We start from the raw sequence: 21887 nt of genomic DNA, 5'->3' as shown, positions 1-21887 counted from the left end.
TCCTTTTTTTCAACATTAAAAATCAGGTTTATTTTTCCACATCAACAACAAATAGTATGAAAATAAAAATATGAATATAATGTCTCATCATAATATCAAATCAAATAAAATAGACCTTTGGTTTCCAGTTCCACATGTAAGAAGCTTAGAAGTCATCACTCCATTCTAAGAAGGAGTAAAAAGGCTGAACAGATTGAAAATCATCTGCTCTCTTGGATCTGTAAGAGTGGGAAGATGCAGAGAAAGCTACTGCCCCCAACCAAGAGAAACAGACAAATACAGGGATTTATGTCAAGGGTAGAAAAATATGAACTGTAATTAACAAATTTCTAAAAACTCAGTGTAGACACCTCTCAGATTTAAAAACTCCAGGGAGAGTCAGTCATATGGGACCACAACATCGTTAGATTTACCTCTAGGAACTTGATCAGTTTCCAGAAAATATCTGAGAAAGATTGCCTCATTTTCCCATAGCGGGAAAAGGAACCATTTTGAAATATACCAGAACACTCTGTTTTTCTTATTTCTCTTTGTGTACCTTTATTAAGTTTTTTAATTTTATTTTTTTTAAAGATTTTATTTATTTATTTGACAGACAGATCACAAGTAGGCAGAGAGGCAGGCAGAGAGAGAGAGGAGAAGGAAGGCTCCCTGCCAATCAGAGAGCCCCATGCGGGACTCAACCCCAGGACCCTGGGATCATGACCTGAGCTGAAGGCAGAGGCTTAACCCACCGAGCCACACAGGCGCCCCAAGTTTTTTCATTTTAATTCCAATATAGTTAACATACAGTGTTCTATTAATTTCAGGTGTACAATAGAGTGATTCAACAATTTTATACATTACTCAGTGTTCTTTTTTTAATTTAATTTTATTTTATATTGTGTTATCTTAGTCACCATGCAGTACATCATTAATTTTTTTTAAAAGATTTTATTTCTTTGAGAGAGAGAGAGTGAGAGAGAGAGCGTGAGAGGGTAGAGGGTCAGAGGAAGAAGCAGGCTCCCCACCGAGCAGGGAGCCTGATGCAGGACTTGATCCTGGGACTCCAGGCCTATGACCTGAGCAGAAGGCAGTCGCTTAACCAACTGAACCACCCAGGCACCCATATCATTAGTTTTTGATGTAGTGTTTAATGATTCATTACTTACATATAACACCCAGTGCTCCATGCAATCATGCCCTCCTTAATACCCATCACCAGGCTCACCCATCCCCCTACTCCCCTCCCTTCTAAAACTCTCAATTCGTTTCCCAGAGTCTATAGTGCCTTATGATTCATCTCCCACTCCGATTTCTCTCCCTTCATTTTTCCCTTCTCCTAATGTTCTCCGTGTTATTCCTTATGCATCCACAATTAAGTGAAACCATATGATAATTGACTTTCTCCGTTTGACTTATTTCACTCAGCATAATCTCCTCTAGTCCCATCCAAGTTGATGCAAAAGTGGAGTATTCATCCCTTCTGATGACTGAGTAATATTCCATTGTGTATATGGACCACATCTTCTTTATCTATTTGTCTGCTGAAGCGCATCTTCGCTCTTTCCACAGTTTGGCTATTGTGGGCATTGCTGCTATGAACACTCAGTGCTGTTCTTGATAAGTGTACTCTTTAAGCCCCATCAGCAACTTCAGCCATCCTCCCTCTCCCTTTACTCTCGTAACCATCAGTTTGTCCTCTGTAGTTAAGATTCTGTTTCTTGGCTGACTGTGCTGCTTCTCTCCGATCCGTGGTGGGAAGCACCTTCCCCACAGGACATCAGTGCAAGTGTGAATAAGAAAAACAATTTCTTCCTCCTAAGCCATGGCTCATCAGTTGTACAGAAATACCTCTTTGGGAAACAGTCTCCAGGGCAGCCTTAATGAGCTCATACAGTCTCAACAGATCACCTCCCCCCACAACTTGCCCTTCAAGTTTACCTCATTTTGATAAAGCTATAAATTCAGTATTGGTGCAGAGGGCCAGGAACAGAGTCAATTTCAGGAGCTCTCTAAATACAAACAGATTCTGTGATAAAGAGTGGAATTTTGTATTGAACGATATTGAATTCAGAAAGGTGACAGAACTTACTAAGGTGGATAAAGTGAAAATTGTAGCCACTGATGGTAAAGATACTGGCTCCAGTTCTACAGAATGAATAGAAAAAAATAGCTTTTTTTAATGCCATCATCTTTTATTATTCATCTCTTTTTTGGAGAGAAGCATAGCAGAGACATTTTTTTATTTATTCTAGCATCGCAGAAATGACTGCTCTGTGCTAGATATACTATCGGAATTCTAGTAGAAAGAGGCTTATAACTATAGCCTCTGCTATTACCTTTTCAGCATGAAGAAACAGAAGTTTGTTTTTTTTTTATATTGTTGCCTTCCTAAGAACATTCTTGAATAAACTCATTTTAACCCCCCCTCCCCGCAAAAGAATCTGTTTCTTGGTTTGTCTCTCTTTTTTTCCTTTGCTCCTTTGTTTTGTTTCTTAAATTCCACATATGAGTGAAATCATATGGTATTTGACTTTATTGACTTATTTTGATTAGCATTATATTCTCTAGCTCCATCCATGTCATTGCAAGTAGAAAAACTTCATTCTTTTTATGACTGAATAATATTCCATTGTATATACACTTCTTTTTATCCATTCATCTGCTGAAGGACATTTGGACTGCTTCCATAATTTGACTGTTGTAAATCATGCTGCAATAAGCATGGGGTGCATGTATCCATTCGAATTAGTTTTTGTATTCTTTGGATAAATACCCAGTAGTGCAATTACTGGATCATAGGATGGTTCTCTTTTTAACTTCTTGAGGAACCTCCATACTATTTTCCATAGTGGCTGCATTCCCATCAATAAAGCATGAGAATTCCTATTTCTCCACTTCTTCATCCACACTTTTTTCTTGTGTTTTTGATTTTAGCCATTGACAGGTGTGAGGTGATTTTGTTGTAGTTCTGATTTGCATCTCTCTGATGAGTGATGTTGAGCATCTTTTCATGTCTCTGTTGGACATGTATATGTCTTCTTTGGAAAAATGTTTGTTCATTTCTTCTGCCCATTTTTTGTAATGTTTTAATATTTTGTATTAATAAATTACATTTACATGGATACATTTTAATTAAGTTGTAGTTCAAAAAGTTTTCTATTTTTTTTTTGTTTTTAGGATTACAAGATGTTTTTTCCTCACCATAGCACATATCCTCCCCAGTGTCCATCACCCAGCCACCCCACCCCTCCCACCCCCTCCCTTCCAGCAACCCTCAATTTATTTCCTGAGATTGAGTCTCTTATGGTTTGTCTCCCTCTTTGCCCATTTTTAAATTGCTTGTGAGTGTTGATTTATATCAGTTCTTTATGTATTTTGGATACTAACGCTACATTGGATGTATCATTTACAAATATCTTTTTCCAGTGTAGGTTACCTTTTACTTTTGTTGCTTGTTTCCTTTGCTGTGCAGAATCTTTTTATCTTGATGTAGTCCCAATAGTTTTTTACTCTTATTTCCCTTGCCTCAAGCGATATATCTGGAAAAAGCAGCTATGGCTGATGTCAGAGACATTGTCAGTGCTCTCTTCTATGATTTTTATGGTTTTAGATTCACATTTAGGTCTTTAGTCCATTTTGAATTTATTTTTGCATACAGTCTAAAAAAGTGGTCCACTTTCATTCTTTTGCATGTAGCTGTCCAGTTTTCCCAACACCATTTGTTGAAGAGATTGCCTTTTCCTCATTCCATATTCTTTCCTCTTTTATCAAAGATTAATTGACCGGGGCGCCTGGGTGGCTCAGTGGATTAAAGTCTCTGCCTTTGGCTCAGGTCATGATCTCAGGGTCCTGGGATCGAGCCCCGCATCCGGCTCTCTGCTCCGCAGGGAGCCTGCTTCCTCCTCTCTCTCTGCCTGTTTCTTTGCCTAGTTGTGATTTCTCTCTGTCAAATAAATAAAATATTAAAAAAAAAAGATTAATTGACCACAGAATTGTGGATTTATTTCTTGATTTTGTATTCTGATCCATCGATCTGTGTGTCTATTTTTTGTTGGTACCATACTGCTTTGATAACTATAGCTTTGTAGTATAAATTGAAGTCTGCAATTGTGATACTTTCAGTTTTGTCTTTCTTTCTTTCTTTCTTTCTTTCTTTCTTTCTTTCTTTCTTTCTTTCTTTCTTTCTTTTTCAGAGAGAGAGAGAGGGGAGGAGCAGAGGGTGAGGGAGAGAGAGTATCTTAAAATCTTTTTTTTTTTCTAGTATCTTAAAATCTTAAACTCTATCTCACAACCCTGAGATCATAATCTGAGCCAATATCAGGAGTTGGATGCTTAACTGACTAAGCCACCCAAGTGTCTCTGTTTTTCTTTTCTTTTCTTTTTTTTTAAAGGATTTTATTTATTTGATGGAGAGAGAGACACAACGAGAGAGGGAACACAAGCAGGGCGAGTTGGAGGGAGAAGCAGGCTCCCCACTAAGCAGGGAGCCCAGTGCAGGGCTTGATACCAGGACCCTGGGATCGGGACCTGAGCCCAATGCAGATGCTTAACAACTGAGCCATCCAGGCAACCCATGTTTTTCCTTTTCAAGATTGCTTTGGCTATTTGGAGTCTTTTGTGGTTTCATACAAATTTTAGGATTGTTATTTCCAGTTCTGTGAAAAATGCTATTGGTATTTTGATAGGGGTTGCATTAAATCTGTAAATTGCTTTGTAATTGGTAATGTGGGCATTTTAACAGTATTTGCTCTTCTAACCCATGTGCATGGAGTGTCTCAATTTCTCTGTGCTGTCTTGAATTTCTTTCATCAATGTTTTCTAGTTTTTGGAGTCTTTAACCTCTTTGGTTAGGTTTTTTTCTTAGGTAGTTTATTGTTTTTGGTGCTGTTGTAAATGGGATTATTTTTTTAATTTCTCTTTCTGCTGTTTGATTATTGGTGTATATAAATGCAACTGATTAGGGCACCTGGGTGCCTCAGTGGGTTAAGCCTCTTCCTTTGGCTCAGGTCATGGTCTCAGGGTCCCAGGATCGAGGCCCGCATTGGGCTCTCTGCTCAGCAGGGAGCCTGCTTCCCCCTCTCTCTGCCTGCCTCTCTGCCTACTTGTTATCACTCTCTGTCAAATAAATTAATAAAATCTTAAAAAAAAAAGCAATAAATGCAACTGATTTCTGTATGTTGATTTTGTATCCTGGGACTTTAGTGAGTTCATTTATCAGTTCTAATAGTTTTTTTTGTGGAGTCTTTCAGGGTTTTCCATATATAGTATCCTGCCATCTGCAAATAGTAAAAGTTTTACTTCTTTTTTTACTAATTTGGATGCCTTTAATTTATTTTTGTTGTCTGTTGCTGTGGCTAGGACTTCCAGTACCATCTTGAATAAAAGTGGTGAGCATGAACATCCTTGTCTTATTCCTGACCTTAGGGGAAAGGCTCTCATTTTCCCTCATTGAGGTTGTGTTAGCTGTGGGTGTTTTGTATATGGCTTTTATTATGTTGAGATATGTCCCATCCAAACCTATTTGTTGTGGGTTTTTATCATGAATGGATGTTGTACTTTGTCAAATGCTCTTTCGGTGTCTATTGAAATGAGTATATGGTTTTTATCCTTTCTCTTCTTGATGTGATGTATTTTGAGATTATTTACTTACTCTAAAGAATATCCTTTAAAATTTCTTTAGTAAAGGTCTTTGATGATAAAACATTTTTTTTTCTTTTTGAATGGAGTTCCCTTACTTGACAGATAGTTTTGTTGGATATGGAACTTTATATTAACATGTTATTTTCTTCCAGCTTTTTAAAGATACTATTCTACTGGCTTTTTGTTTACAGTATTTTTGGTGAATAAGGAGCTGTCAGTTTAATAGTCATTTTTGGACATAGTCTGTCCTTTCTGTCTGCTTTCATTTAGGATTTTTTTTCCTTGGTCTTCGATTACTTGCTGTTCCTCTACCATGTAACTTGGTGTGGATATCTTTTCTTTTGTTTTCTTTTCTTTCCTTTTCTTTTCTTTTCTTTTCTTTTCTTTCTTATTTCTCTCCCTTGACTAAATCTGTTTCACAAATTCCAACCTATTTACAATTCCTGGAATTTCTCAGTTTTCATTTCTTTGAATATTTCCTCTCTCCTATTCTTTATATTATCTCCATAATAAAACTCTGGTTGAACTTAAAGTAGACATTCATTTATTTAACAAGTATTGTTGAGCACTTACTATGTGCTGGACACTTTTGTTTCCAAGCATTTATCAGTAAACAGAACTGACTGAAAACATGCCATGATGAAATTTACAATAAAAGGTACTATATTAGAAGGGAATATGACTAAGGAATAAGAGGGTTGAAGGGCTAGGGTGGGGGCAGAGATAGTCTCTGTTTTTTAAAATTTAAACATAAAAAGTTTTGTCCAGTATGCTTCATATAGATGTTTTCTTGATCTCCTATAAACCTGATTGTCCCTTCTTAATCTCCCTTTTTTATAGTCTTATGCCCCAAAATGGATTTAATCAAAGGATCTCAAAGCACAGACTACAGCTTTCCAAAACTCCCATTAAATAAAATTTTACATTTCTGCTGGTGTTAGTTGTTTTTATTACCTCCTTTCTTTAAAGTCATTGTATTTACCATTTTAAAAGGATTTTGATATTTTTAAGCTATAAAATACAGATATCAAATTAATTTATCCCCAAGGCCTCTTCCCAGTTTCAAAATGCAGGTAGGGTCACATCCAGGCTTTATGAGGCCAGATTATCATATAGCTTGAGGGAGGTATTTTGTAAAAACATAATTTATTTACATAATGAATATCAAATTAGAGACAGTCTTATAAGGGGTTTGTGCAAATGAGGGACCCCAAAGGTAAACCTTTAATAGCTTAATAAAAATTCTACTGTTGTGACAACATATTTATATATATTGGATTTCCTTATATGTGAAGTGTCTCTCCATTTTTTGCTTTGTAAGGAAATACAGATTACAGTAATAAATAGATTTATAAGACACAGAGATCCATACACATCAAGCTTCAAAATATCAGCCTTTGGATAATATGAATCCCATAGTATTCCATTCACAATCTGCTGCCAGTGACCAAATAGCCTTTACTCACATTGTCAGCTTTCAGTTTTTTAATGTGTTTGGCTCATAATATTTCTTCTTCCTGTGCTCATTTATAATAAAAATAAATGTTAATTACTATTATGCATTAAGACGCTTATTCATATTTCAGTTACCAGAGTTTGGGGGTAGCTTTTTTTTTTTTTTAAGATTTTATTTATTTGACAGAGAGTGATCACAAATGGGCAGAGAGGCAGGCAGAGAGAGAGGGAGAAGCAGGCTCCCCGCTGAGCAGAGAGCCCGATGCAGGGCTTGATCCCAGGACCCTGAGATCATGACCTGAGCTGAAGGCAGAGGCTTTAACCCACTGAGCCACCCACGCGCCCCGGGGGGTAGCTTTTGAGAGAAAATGAAGATTTTCAAATAAAAAGAGTAAAAAGAATTTTAAAGTAAAAGAACAGCTCAAGACATGACTATAAAAATCAGGATCCAGAACTCTGTCATATATAAATTTCTACCCTCATCTTTAAAATTGTCCTCAGAAGTAAGAGTTCTTTTGAGAGCAAATTTTATCTTAAAGAAATACAGAATAATTACTGAAATAAACTGTCAAATATTTTGAACATTATATTGAATAGCTTTTGTATGTTCTATAAGTAGTACCCACAGGTGATAGCAACATATAATTTTCATCCTTCCCTAGATGATGATGGGCAGAACCACTCACCCTTTGCTGGGAGACTGTGTGTCACTTACTATAATTTCCCATCATTTTTCAGGAAAGTGACATGAGCAAGAGGGATAAATATCAGCATTTTTTTTTCACTGAAGTATTTTCAGATGAATGACCCTTAAGTTTTCCATAGCAAGTAGGTGTGGATTAATCTTCTGATGAAATTGACCCTATTCTAATTTGTGTAATAGACCTGAAATATGTTAATACTATTTCCTTTTCTTTTCTTTTCTTTTAAGATTTTATTTATTTATTTGACAAACAGAGATCACAAGTAGGCAGAGAGGCAGGCGGGGGATGGAGGAAGCAGGTTCCCTGCTGAGCGGAGAGCCCAATGTGGGGCTCGATCCCAGGACCCTGGGATCATGACCAGAGCCGAAGGTAGAGGCTTTAACCCACTGAGCTACCCAGGCGCCCCAATACTATTTTCTTAATTCTGGACTTAGTAATTCACAAGAGACTTTAGTATCTTCTATGTTAGTATTTCTCAAAATATAGTCCTGGGGCCATCTGGATTACAATTACTATTGATATTTTTTTAATATCATGCTAGACTTATGGACTCAGAATCTTGTAGATTAATGGGGAGAGGGGAGCAATCTATATTTTAGTAAGTTCTCTATGTTATGAATATTCAAGTTTGGGAGCCATGATTTTATATCATGACACCTAACAAATGGCACAACACAGTACCAAGGCAGCTAGTTGACTTGCAAAATAGTATAGTCTCTCCTGGAACTTTCTATACAGACAAGTCTCTTTCGAGGCAAAATTATCTTTTTAAAAAAATGTAGTTGAGAATTTGGAGACAAACGCTGATACTCTTTACATCTCAAATAGATGTGAGTTTGGTTTTGTTTTGTTTTGTTTTGTTTTTACAAAATATTGACTCTGAGACACAGTAAAACCAAGTCTGGATTCATGGAGGTGTCAACTCTGGAAAACACATTCATAATAACAAAAAGTAACCAATGATGAGAAAAAAAAAATTAAAAGATACAGTTATTGGAAGGACATAATAGAATGTGCTTTATGATTCCACTCAGTAGCTTCTGGAAGCTTAAATGTGCATAGAATAAATTATGTTCATAATTCTGATCCAAAATACCCAGAGAAGGATAAGCATTTTTTGTACATTGTGTTCAAGGCAGTTTGTGATGTTTTAGAAAGTCGCACAACCAAGAAAGTTAAAATACAAGAAGTACATGAAATGTAAGCTCTTAGCTAATTGATAAAATTAACTGGAATAATTTTTAAACTTAGAATTTCAGATACATATTTTTATAATACATACTTCTTTATTTTATTCATACCTTATAATATTATTTGTTGAAGATGTTAGAAATAGTCACTATTTGCACATTATCTTGTCATCACACTCTATAAAATCAAACTTTTGGTAATATGGCTATTTTTTATGTAGTGAATTTACAATTAGATGAGGAAATTGTCAATTCCTATTAGATGACATTTTTCTATTTTTATTAAATGTTTTATAATTATATTAAGTGTGATATTTTTAAAATAGATCAAAAATATAAAATATTTATTTTATATATTATTATAAAATATTTATATTTATTACTTTTTTGATAACTGCACAGACTAGAATCTATAAATATTCAGATCCTTACTCAGCATAAAAATGACTTATGAGTGTTGTAAAGCAAACAAATCCTTTTACAAAAATGATTTTAGCCATTCTGTGAAACAATATTTATCATGTTTTCAACACATGACCATAAAAATCTAGTTAAAACTTGATGTATTTTTTTAAAAAACATGATTGCTATGGAAATCTGATAATTTAAAAATTCTTCTAAAACACACCACTTTATTGTCTATTTAAAATATTAATAAAATTAATTATTTTATGTGTGAATATGTTGACCTGATAAACTAGGGATACAGTTTAAGAGATATTCTTTTGGGCCCATGACAAGCATACTATCAATTTTATGTCAAAGGAAAGCAATTTCTACCACATCAGTTCCAAACTTGCTCTTTTCCTTACTGGAATCCTTGGAACAAACGCTGGACTTTCAGCAGAGAGATATGACTTCCAATTGTGGCTTATATTTGGTTAATTATGATTATAGAGAAATATCATGTGGTTAACTAAGAATAGTTGAACAAAGTTGTTCATGTTGGGATCCTGTGAGCATCCAGAAAACAAGCACTTACTACTTAATAAAACTATCCATGTTTATAGGAGCAAAGAACTTGAAATGGATTGGTTCAAATAAAGGCACACACTTTTAAAGATGGCTATACCACATATTTACCTTTAGAACATTCGACTACTACATTGAGAATAATGGAAGATTCTTGTTTTCCTCCTTTTTGTAAACTATTATATCTAGCACTGCAGTAGTGTTACATCTAGAAAGCAATATAAGGTAGGAAACATACTGAATGCGTCTATAGATTTTAATTCTAATTTGTAAAAAGAAACGTTTTGACACTTCTTGTTTAACAACTTCCAGAATATTTGACTCTCCTTAAACTTTATTATAAAAATACCATGGAATTGTCTTGGGAATGCTATTCTACAAACAATTTTTTACTGAATAACTTTGTAATTCTAGCTAAATATACCTAGAATATTAGTGTGTAGCAAGTATTTTCCAACTTTGCTAAATAACTCCTTCATGGAAACTCTGATAGCTTCTTTGCCTTTATTTTTAGTTTGACATCAGTTCTTCAGAATTTGGAGGAAGTATGACCAATGATTAAATGATGGCTTGGTAGGGCATGATAACCTAACTGTATTAGAGAGTAGACTTCTTTTCATAATTTACAGTGTAAGCATGGAGATTTATTGAACCTTAATTAGTGTTTTCTATTTAAATATCGCTAAATAGTTATAGTTTACCTGTGTCCATAGTACTAACATAAGTTTTTGTCTAAGAATAACCTTTAATTCTAACCTTTGTTATCTTTCAGTTTATTTGTTCCTAATGAGTCTGACTTACTACTATATTCTCATGCACATTATAACTTAGATGAACTTTTATTGAAATGTGTTCTTATTTAATTATTCCTACTGTTTTATAAGGGAATTCTTAAGTTTTTCCCACCCCCCTCCATTTTTTAATATTACACAATCATATATTTTTAACCTAATAATGAAGAGGCTGTATAATAATTTAAATTTTATTCAGCTAGATTATAAGGGAGATAGAAGAGGATTTGCAAATTCACTTGATGTTATCTTTGCTCAGTCTTTTATCTACTTTGCAATATATATTTATTTTTGTTAAATTCATTAGTTTTGTCTTGTCAGGACTGCTGATCTTTTTTAGTTCAACGCTACTGAATAGCTAGGGGTAAAGATTTTACAAATCTCAATTGAGTAATTTTATAGTTAGATCCCTGAACTGTTAAAAATTACAGTAGCAAAAATGAAGTAATTAACACTAGAGGATAAAATTGTAGAAAAATAAACAATGTAAGAGAGAGCACTGCCTGTGTTATTGTATTTAGGAATAATTTCTAAGTTCTATCATTCATTGACACACAGCAAGGAAATCTGTTTAAATTAACTTCTTCCAGTTGGTTCTTCAGAGTTTTCATGAGTGGTATTTATCATTCACAAGGCTCTGCTATATCAAATATTAATGATAAATGAAAAAGAAAATCTCAATCAGTGAGTATATCTGTCAAAGATCCTCAATTTGGGGAGTATTAATTTTCATAGAGAAGTAATATTTTCCTGTAGAATTCCCCATGCCTACTATACTTTGGAAATACAAACACTTGGATGGAAATCTGTTGTCTTAAGTTGAACATCCTATATTTATCCTGATACCTCATTGAAAGGAATATTCTGAAATGCAGGGGATTACTATCAGAAGTAACAAAAATAGGTATAAAATCACAATTACTTTGAGAACTAGAAATTTTTAAAAGTCCTTGGAGAAGAATAATGAGTTATTTTATCATCAAAAATTACACTGATCCCATATTTGATGCATTAGTAAGATGAAGAGAAGATGAAATTTCCTAGAGAAAGGAAGAGAAAAATCTTAAAAAGGAATTTTAAAAAATGTAAATGAATCTTATAAAATATTTATGTATTTGTCATTTTTAGTAAATAAATGATTGGGGTAATTTCATGATAAAAATATTTTGTGCCATATTTTTTCTCATTTAAATCACATGGTTATATAGAAGCTTATCTCAATATAAGAAATTCTTCTTCTGTCATTTAAATACCTTTTCATCTTTACAACTCAAGGACTATTTCACGATACCCTATTTTATTCAGTAATGCTAGTTCCCCAAAAGTGTATTTATGCCACAGGTGAATTTAAAATTCCAGGAAGAGTCATTGTCTGACAATTTTGGTTTTATATTCTAATCCTTTTTGCTTATTAAACTCCAGTTATGTTGGTGATTGCTCAGGATTTGGAGAAGCAGTTGGTCTCCCAACTAGTGAAAGGCAAGACCTAGTAGGTTTGCACTTTTTTTTGCCCTTAACCATTCAATTCTCAGATATTGACCAGTGGAACAAGGTAATTGAGCAACTAGGAACACCATGTCCGGAATTCATGAAGAAATTGCAACCTACAGTAAGAAACTATGTGGAGAATCGGCCCAAGTATGCAGGACTCACCTTCCCCAAGCTCTTTCCAGATTCCCTCTTCCCAGCGGACTCTGAGCACAATAAACTCAAAGGTATGCCCATCGGGGAAAATTTCAGAACTACCATGAGGGTGATGGCCTAAACAGTGGTAGGGACAAATGATAGAGACACCTCTCTTTAACTTGAACTACCTCAATTTAAGGACTATTTTTTAAAGATTTTTAAAATCATCATCATCATTATTATGTTTACTAAGAGCATGTGATCAAGGATTTTAGAATTGTGTGGATATTCAGAAGGAAATATAGTAATAAAGGATGTGACAGTGGTATGGGTAAACTATGTCATGAGGCTTATTTGGAATCTCAAAATTCTTTTGCAGTGTAACTCTAAAACACCAATGTGATATACATTGAAGTCATTGTTCCAATTCTTTTTATTACCTGGGGAATATTTTCAACACAGTTTTTGGTTGTGAAATTTTGGAGATGCTGGTGTTTGAGTTTTTGATTTGTATTTTATAGAATGTTCAACCACTATTTTTTCAGAGTGACAAATGAGATTTACTTACACATTTTATATTCAATAGAAATACTTTCATTAATAAGTAGTTCTTACTACTACTATGTCTGTAGTTAAGAACTTCAGTAACAAATCTTAGTTTCTTCACCCACAGAACTTGGATAATAATGCTTTAGTCATAAGATTAGAGACATGGGATAAATTTGGCAATGTTTAAATATATACTATAAATAATATTCTATTTCTTATTTTTATTTAGAACATTTAGAGAACTGATTTTGAAACAAATTTGATTTGTTTCCTTCCCTGGGCTCAAACACTGTCCCTGAAAATCTGTGTGGACCTGGATGAGTTATGTAAACTATCTATACTTCCTTTAACAAATGAAAGTGGAAAGTGTCTACCTTAGGATCATTGGGAGGATTAACTGAGTAAATATTTTGTCAAGTGCTTAGAACAATGCCTGCCTCACAGTAAATACTCAATAGCTATTAGACATTTTAAAAAACGTAATAATTATTATTTAAAATGTAACTGTATCTATCAAAAAAGGAAAAGGATACATGCTTTTTTTTTTTTTTTTTTGGATACATGCTTTTGAAAGATGACCCCAAATGTTCAGTGGGTAATTAATTAACACAGACTTAACTTACAGACATAATCATAGCTAATACAGACTTAAATGAGACAGAGGAACTCAAATGTGGTGCTATCTCCCAGGTCTTATCATCCCCAGACTTTATCTCGTGGGTTTTAAGTGTGCAGCATCTTTCCTGTGTTCGTGACAGCTTTATTGCATGGTTGGGTTTCTGCCTTCAGTTGGCTGCACAGTCAATGACAACAGACTAAATGATTACTAAATCTGCTGCTTTTAAGATCAACACTGCTTATACACAGATTGAAAAAGAGCTAATACTCCAAATAGAGATTTGAAGAATTTAATGTCTTTGTGATGCTAATTGACATGTCAGGCAAAAGTAATCCCTTTATATGAAGACACTTGTAGTATAACAATGTGGGGGTGATAAAAGCCCTGATCAAATTATTTGAGATAATGACAGCATTCTGTAGAAAAACTACTAAATAAAATACCACGCTTCATAATATAATTCCGACTTTCTTGAGTTTTTTTGTTTTTAATCCATTTTCAATCTCTATGATTATATTATTTTTATAAATTATATGCTAGTTTATATATTTATAATTATTTAAGGTGATTTTAATATAAAAATTGGTAAATTGTAAGGAATTATACAAATAATCAGAGAGAAGTCTTTCTATTGTTATTTAAAAAGAGCATAAAACATTTGCAAATAAAAGAATGAGAGAGGAGAAATTGAAACATTTTCTTCTTCCTCATTTTGTTCCCTTCAAATAGTATTGGTTATTGTTTCTGAGAGAGATTCTTTGGTATCACTGTAGTTCATGCCCCTACTGATGAGGAGTCCATTCCAACCCTCACCCATTCTAAGAGCAGAAACATGGAGGGTTTGATGGGAGAATCTGTGGGAGGTGGGGATGTGTGTCTGGGTATAAAATCAGTTACAAAAAAAAATCAGTTACAAATCAAAGAGATCTTTGAATCAATGAAATGAATAAATATACCCCTGTTGGGCCATTAGAGGGAGTCATGGAACAAATAGAATATTTTCCCCATAAAATTTTCGAATCAGATTGGAACTGTATTTTCTGTAAAATTTTATGTCTTTAGAGATTGAAAACTAGGTGTCTTTTTGCACTGTCATTAAATAATTATACTTGCTTATTATTATTAATTATACTTGCTTACTGATTATACTTACTGATATACTTACTTACTGATTATCACCATTTATTTATTTATTTTTTGGGCTCTCTGACACCTCACACTGTAGCTGACAGAGTAGACATTTAGTATTTTAAAAACTGAACTAGATCAGCATATCAATATGGTTGCTGAGATGTGTGGATTCTTACTCTCAGATCTGTCCCTCCTGTCTATCCTTGCAGCTTCTCCCCCTGTTAAAGCCTTCATCATCTCTCCCATCCTCAAAAGAGTCACTCCTGACCTCCTTGTCTCTGTCTAGACAATACTTTATCCATTTTTTCCTTCTCAGAAAAGCTTTTAAAAAGAGCAAACTACATCCACTTTATCTGCTTCCTTTTAAAAAACTTCATTCTTTCACATTTATTTTAATTACATGAGAGATATATATTTTATATATATATATATACACAACACACACATATATATACACACACACACACACATATATATATATATATATATATATATATATATATATATATACCTCCTCAGGTATATATATATACCTCAGATATATATATATATATATACCTCAGATATATATATATACCTCCTCAGAGGTAACTATTATTTTCAGTTTGTTGATTATTCATGCGGACCTTTTCTACACATTTATATATATTAATAGGAAGAGAGGGAAATGTTATTGGGAAGGGGCAGATGTACACAAATGGTAACGTGATCTGTGGATTATTCTTGCAACTTCATTTTTTTGCTTAATAACATGTTCATGTTCATATAAATGTACCTCGTTCTTTTAAACTGCTAACTACAATTTCATGGTACATTTGTACCATAGATCATTTTTTTTTTTTGCTCTTTAGATGGAAATTTGATGTTTAAAGTTATTTTCTTATTCCATAACCAATGCTGCAGTGAACATCCTTTCTGTATTTTTTTTCATGAACATGCACAATTGTTTCTCTAGGCTATATACCTGAAAGTGGAGCTGATGGGTCATAAGGTATTCACATGTAAAATTTTTAATGGATAATCCAAATTTGCCTCATAAAAATATTTATCAATGTACAATGTACAACATGAATGAACTTACCCAGTGTTAGTAAATATCATGCCATCTTTTATTTTTTCAATCTGATGAATAAAAATTATTTCCTTGTTTCATTTTGCATTTCCCTAGTCACTTGGTAAAGTTGCTTGATGTTTGGAAAGAAGGTGCTAGCTTATCTTTGTTTTCTTAATTTCCTCCTCCCCTCAACAAATTTTCCTGCCAAAGTCAAAATTTTACTCATTGTTTCTCTCACTCATCCTTTCAGCCAGCCAAGCCAGGGACTTACTGTCAAAGATGCTAGTGATTGACCCAGCAAAAAGAATATCGGTGGATGACGCCTTACAGCATCCTTACATCAATGTTTGGTACGACCCTGCCGAAGTGGAGGCGGTAAGGCATAGACTCATTGACTTTCCTTCCACAGACAAATCAGAGCAACTGGGTGCTCAGTGTGGAGAACTGCAAGAGAGTTAGAAACCAAAAGCACACACGAAGGACTCCATGCAATTCCCAAGTTACAAAGTTATTACCTTCCCCTCTAAGACTTATTTTCTTCCTCCCATACATGTATTTTTTTTTAAGATTTATTTATTTATTTGACAGAGATACAGTGACAGAGGGAGCATGCTCCTTTTTCAGGGTTTTCCATGAGAGATGATGATTTACTTAGTCCAAAAAGCCTTAGCCATCCATGAAACACATCTATTTGTTTTTGTTAAATTGTTAACATTTCCAGTATCTCCTTTTTTTATATTTAATTCCCAGCCTCTCCTGATACAAACTAAGTAGCAGAAATCATAATAGAGAATAAATTGCTTTGCCTCTCTTTCCTTGGTAAGATGCCTGTCATTAGTTAATGTGGCGCTACAAACATGTCCCAGAGGGAGCTTTCATGAGGCCATTGGTGACGTTGTGAAACCTCACACAGATTAGATGAGAAAAAATAGGTAGTCCAATGCAGAGTATTTCAAGTTTATTCTAAATTCACTGCCTTAGTAAGATGAACCTCCATATTATAAATCTAGGCAGAGTTTAGGAATCTTCTCAGAAGCATCACTTTATCACTTTTTTTTTTTTTGCTCTTTTAATCCATTCAGTATCTTCTCACCCATCTCTTTCTTATATCTTTGCCTTTCCCTTTTCTGTGTGGAGACAAGACAAAGGGTTATTGTTCCCCATGTGTCTTCTATATGCTTCCTAATGGGAATGTCCTTTTGTCCCTCTTCTAAATGTTACCATCAACAATGTTATCTTCTCCTCAAAGCCTCAATATCTCAAATTCTTGAAATACCTCTCTGCTAAATGATCTTTTTTTTTTTTTTTTTTTAACATAACAACTTCAAATTACTTTGCTTGAATGGGTTTTTAACATTCTATTTGAAATACTCTCTTTGCTTGTTTTCTCATGTCTTTCTCTGTACCAAAGTATTCTTTCTTGAGCATAGTTTTGCTTTGTTTCAGCTTTCTTTTGTTTCATTGTACACCTGCCCATGTCAAGATACAAAATTCAAACTGACATCATTCTTATCCCTTTGTCCTTCACTGGGGGAGTGAGGGCTTGACAGATAGGAGTGAGGATTAGGGAGAATTAAACTTTATAAACATAATATTCAAGAAACTACTTTCCATAGTAGTCCAATCCTTACACATTCAAAAATTTTGGAGAAAACACTTCAGTGATAAATGAGTCTCTCAAGTGTGGAAACTGGGATATAATAGTCCTTGATGACATTTTCTTAAAATCTGTTCTCTTAAGCCATTTTATACTGATGTTGAATTTTCACTTTGCTTAGAATTTTTAGTCATCTGATTTGATTCTTACAAAATAAAATCCTAGTATTTTTATGGATAAAAGATAGAATCACCTTTAGTCTCTCACTCTTGGGAAGTACTTTCGAAGATGTTCTTGGGACAGAATGAGGTAATGAAATAAGTAAGAGAGAGTACGATGTGTATATATGTGGAAGGTAAGTGTAAACATTTTCTTGTGGATAATTTTCAAGAAAATACTTTAGGTTATGTTGATAAAAATTTTAGGCAAACAAATTATTTGAAATTGCTGCTCCTCATTTATTTTGATCATTCAAATCATATGGTGTTTTTATTTTTTCTTATATCTATTGTAATATATGTAATCTGTTTTAATAGATGGTGACCCAGAGTTTAATTGCAATAGTAAAGTCTGCATTTGTAATTCACTTGTGATTATGTTGCGCATAAAAGAGACAGTTGTTTAGAATCTATAACAACATATAAATGAATAGCATCAATGAGTTTTTAAAATTTGACTTTTTATGAAAAATTTCTTTGAAGGATAAAAAGGTGATTTAGGGCACTAAAATGGTTAGAACTCTTTTCTCCCTCATTTCAATATTGTCATCCTGGGGAATGGATAATAACAACGTAAGATATGAATTTTAGGGGAAGGATTTGATAGATCCAGAAGATTTAGGAAAAGGGATCACTTAATGCAAAGAACAGCAGGTATTTAACATTTAGACTGGGATCATTGGTCATACAAGGGTAAACATGTTTTACATCTAGACATGTTGCAGTGAATAGGTCAGAATCCTGACCCCAGGGCAAGGATAATTTATTACTCTATAAAATGTATTATAGAAGTCACAACTAGGAAGAGACAGATCCAAAAGATGCTAGAAGCAGTGGTCAACTATGCTTTCTGCAATACACTTAGACATAATGCCTTTGTTATTGCATGTGAACATGCATTTAAAGTAAAATGACCTTTCTTTATGAATGTATGGCAAAGCTATAATTTCAAAGATATATTTTCTGCCAAGACTTCCAGGAATATTTTGCAAAATAAACACTGGTGTGTTCTATAATCTAAGCAAATGGAAATATCGAATAATCAGAATTTCCATGATTGGAAGTCATCCAGGATATCCAGGATCAAGAAGCCTTCAAGTAACTCACATGATGTTATAGAGGGAAGAAAATTCAAAGATGAGAGGAGGGGAAAAAAATATGTTACATTGAAAGAAAATAGAGGGGCGCCTGGGTGGCTCAGTGGGTTAAGCCACTGCCTTCAGCTCAGGTCATGATCTCAGGGTCCTGGGATCGAGTCCCACATCGGGCTCTCTGCTCAGCAGGGAGCCTGCTTCCCTCTCACTCTCTCTGCCTGCCTCTCTGCCTACTTGTGTTCTCTCTCTGTCAAATAAATAAATAAAATCTTTAAAAAAAAAAAGAAAGAAAATAGAGGCAAGTGGAGAAGGATAAAGAAGAAAGTGCAAGAGAATGTGATGTCTTCAGGAAAAATGGGAAGGAGAGGAGAGAAATGCTATGTGTACTTCAGGAAAAATGGGAAGGAGAGGAGAGAAATGCTATGTGTACTAATCTATTTATCATACTACAAGCTGTCTTATCACCTGTTTCCAAAAGTGCCAACGTACTTTGATGAAAAGAGAAGAGCTTATGAATGCTGTCATAACTCTAAGAGAGAAAATTATTCATGCAGCCATGAAGTTGGGGAATTTAAAAATTGAATGTCAAAGTTAATGGTGATCTGTGTAATACTGCATAAAGAGTTTTAAAGTTACAACTGCTCAAATTATTAGCAACTTCTTATTCAAATAATGTTCAGAGTAACAAAAGAATGGGCCCCAAACAGTGCAAAGGCCACATCTAGTGTCAATCCTTTTTCACAAAAAAGTTGGAAGGCATTCTAACTCTGGTTCAGTATTCATCAAGAGAACAAAAACATTATAATACAAATGCAATTTATTCAGTTGAGTGCATCTTCACGGGTATGAAAAATGGGGTAGGTTGAAATTTCTGCTCTCCCACTTACTGGCTGGCCTTGATCAAGTTTTTTAAACTTTCTGCAACTCAGTTCTCTTAACTAAGAATGGGGAGCATGCATACTTCCTTCACAATGTTTCTCTGAGAATATAAAACATTAATGTACTTAATGTGCTCAGTACAGTACTACCGTCAGTAAGGATCATATAAATTTTTCTTCTTCTTATTGCTGTTGTTACTATAAAGAATTTTACATACAAGGCTCAACTACCTTTTGATATTTGGAAAGATACATATATTTAGTGAAAAAGACCAGCTGGCCAAGAAACTGCAGAAGTATTGTACAACATTAAAAAAAAAATACAAAGTTTTAAAAAAAAAGTATGTAGCTCCTATAAGATTTTAAAACGCTGGTCCTTTTCTTGCCTGATATATGCCCACTTCTACCTCGTCAAGTGTAAGAGAATTTGGTGCCATTTATTTAAGCCCAAAAAGAGGCACATTATATAGTTCATAAATCCTTGTAATTATCTTTATGAAACTAGAGGATATTCAGGACTGTTTGGGGAATCACTTTAAATATCTTCTCTGTGCCCTGTTAGAGGAGCAGTGAGGCTCACTTGCCTTATTTCTACCAGATTCTTGAGTGTAGAAACTCTGTTAGAGAACAGGGTGGTTTTCACTTTGCAACCTCTGAGAATAGAGATATAGAGGCACTTCAGGGGCATTATCATGGACTGCAAGCCGAGGAGGAGTTGGTTAACTATGTCTCAGGACATATAAACAGGGAATTTAAGAAGAATATGAAATGTGAGCCTTTTTAAAGCAGACTTTTACTTTTCTCGGAAATTCTAGAGCACCCTGAAAAAGGTTTCTATAGTTGTTCTGCATTGCTGGGGCGGTGAGGGAGAGAAAGAGGCAAGAGCAGGTGAGGGGGGGAGGGAGACTTGATATGTTCAGCAACTAAACCAAAGACCTCAAAAGTCATCCCCATAAGGAAGCCAATTAAAAATGTAGGGGCAGAGAAGGACATTTGTTTATTTTGGTTCATGACAGAAAGGAAGGATCAGGACCTGACATTAGAACCATCTTCTAAGATGGGACTGATACTGGGGACCCGGCTCATGAGCAGCAGTGTTCAGCCAAATCCACTGTTGTGTTGAAGGCCTTGCCTCAGAGAGCCTTAGATGCAGTCCTCAATGGTCAAAACATTATTCTGGAAATCTGGACAGAGGGGTAGTTTGACCCAGTCAGGCAGTTGGTATCTAAGAATTCTTTTCTGTAGTGGGCAAGCCCTGGAGACTTGAGAATCCAGAAAAGTGCTGGCAGGCAACACAGGGCCTTCCATATGGTAGCTGAGTCAAAGTTCCAGGAGGGAACGCTGGAACAGAGGCATGGAATGTGGACCCAGGGCTGAGTGGATTGAGGAGAGAGGCTGGAAATGTTTTGGTTGAGAATATAAATACACATTTCATCCTTATAGAGACCAAAGAGATGGTGTGATTAATCCAATCAGTCTGGGTAGAATATGATTAAGAAGGCAAGGTAGCACTGAGTTTGTTTATTATTTCTTACCTAATTCAAAATTAATCTGAGACTTGGGACAGGCTGGGTGGGAATTTAATCTATCTGTACAGATCTTGAGTTAAACCATCTGGTCTTCAGATTCCCAGTGAGTGTATAACCCCAGAAACAGAGTAACACTTACATGTTTTAGCACTGGAGTTCAATTAAAATAACTACTTAGAAAAATGTAAGCCCCAAATAGTCAGTAATGTCACACATTACTGTTTGTAACATAAGGTAATTAATAGAGTCTTAAGTGTTTTATTGACATTATTATTTACTATGCATTCCTTTAGGGACTATGTTATTTTTTGCCTCCAGTAAAAGGATTTATGGGAACAAGCTAACCTGGCTATGTTAGGCTCTTTTATTGCAAGGCCATCATAGATTTTCTGCTCTTTGAAGAGAGTTACTACTTGACATTGTTTTAGCCATCTTCTTGTCTGCCATTGTATCTTATCGGTCATTACCAAAGAAAACACATGGAAAGGATCATCAACCATACAGGAAATATGCATTTTTCTCAATCTTCTTGTAACATACATATGCAAATTTTTTTAAATTTATTTTTTGAAGGCCCACTTCTTTTTTTTTTTTTAATTGAAGTATAGTTGACACACAGTATTGCATTAGTTTCAGGTATGCGATGTAGTGATTCCACAAGTCTATGCATTATGCTAAAGTGTAGCTACCACCTGTTACCATATGCTATTACAATATCATTGATTATAGTTCCTGTGCTGCACTTTTGTCATTATGACTTACTCATTCCGTAAGAGGAGGCCTATATCTCCCACTTCCTTTCATTCATTTTGCCCAACCCCCAAACCTTTCCCTTCCAGCAACTATCAATTTGTT

The 21887-nt window shown here is 34.5% G+C and overlaps 2 protein-coding genes across 2 annotated transcripts in view; both read left to right on the top strand.

Moving 5' to 3' along the window:
* The window catches only part of MAPK10 (mitogen-activated protein kinase 10), a 136649-nt gene that overhangs the window by 76454 nt on the left and 38308 nt on the right, over window positions 1-21887 (top strand). Inside the window, exons 7-8 of the mRNA XM_080797299.1 lie at window positions 12270-12452; window positions 15967-16091. Coding sequence (XP_080653425.1) covers window positions 12270-12452; window positions 15967-16091 — 308 coding nt within the window. The remainder of the gene's footprint in view (window positions 1-12269; window positions 12453-15966; window positions 16092-21887) is intronic.
* LOC308338750 (transcription initiation factor IIA subunit 2-like) lies at window positions 1808-2141 on the top strand (the record flags this gene model as incomplete). Its single annotated transcript, XM_080797014.1, is given in 3 exon segments — window positions 1808-1897; window positions 1900-1924; window positions 1927-2141. Coding segments are annotated over 3 exon segments (330 nt in total).

This window comes from Martes martes, assembly GCF_963455335.1.
Source record: "Martes martes genome assembly, chromosome: 2".
NCBI lineage: Eukaryota > Metazoa > Chordata > Mammalia > Carnivora > Mustelidae > Martes > Martes martes.
The sequence above is the reverse complement of the archived record's forward strand: the minus strand, read 5'-3'. Positions and strand labels throughout refer to the sequence as shown.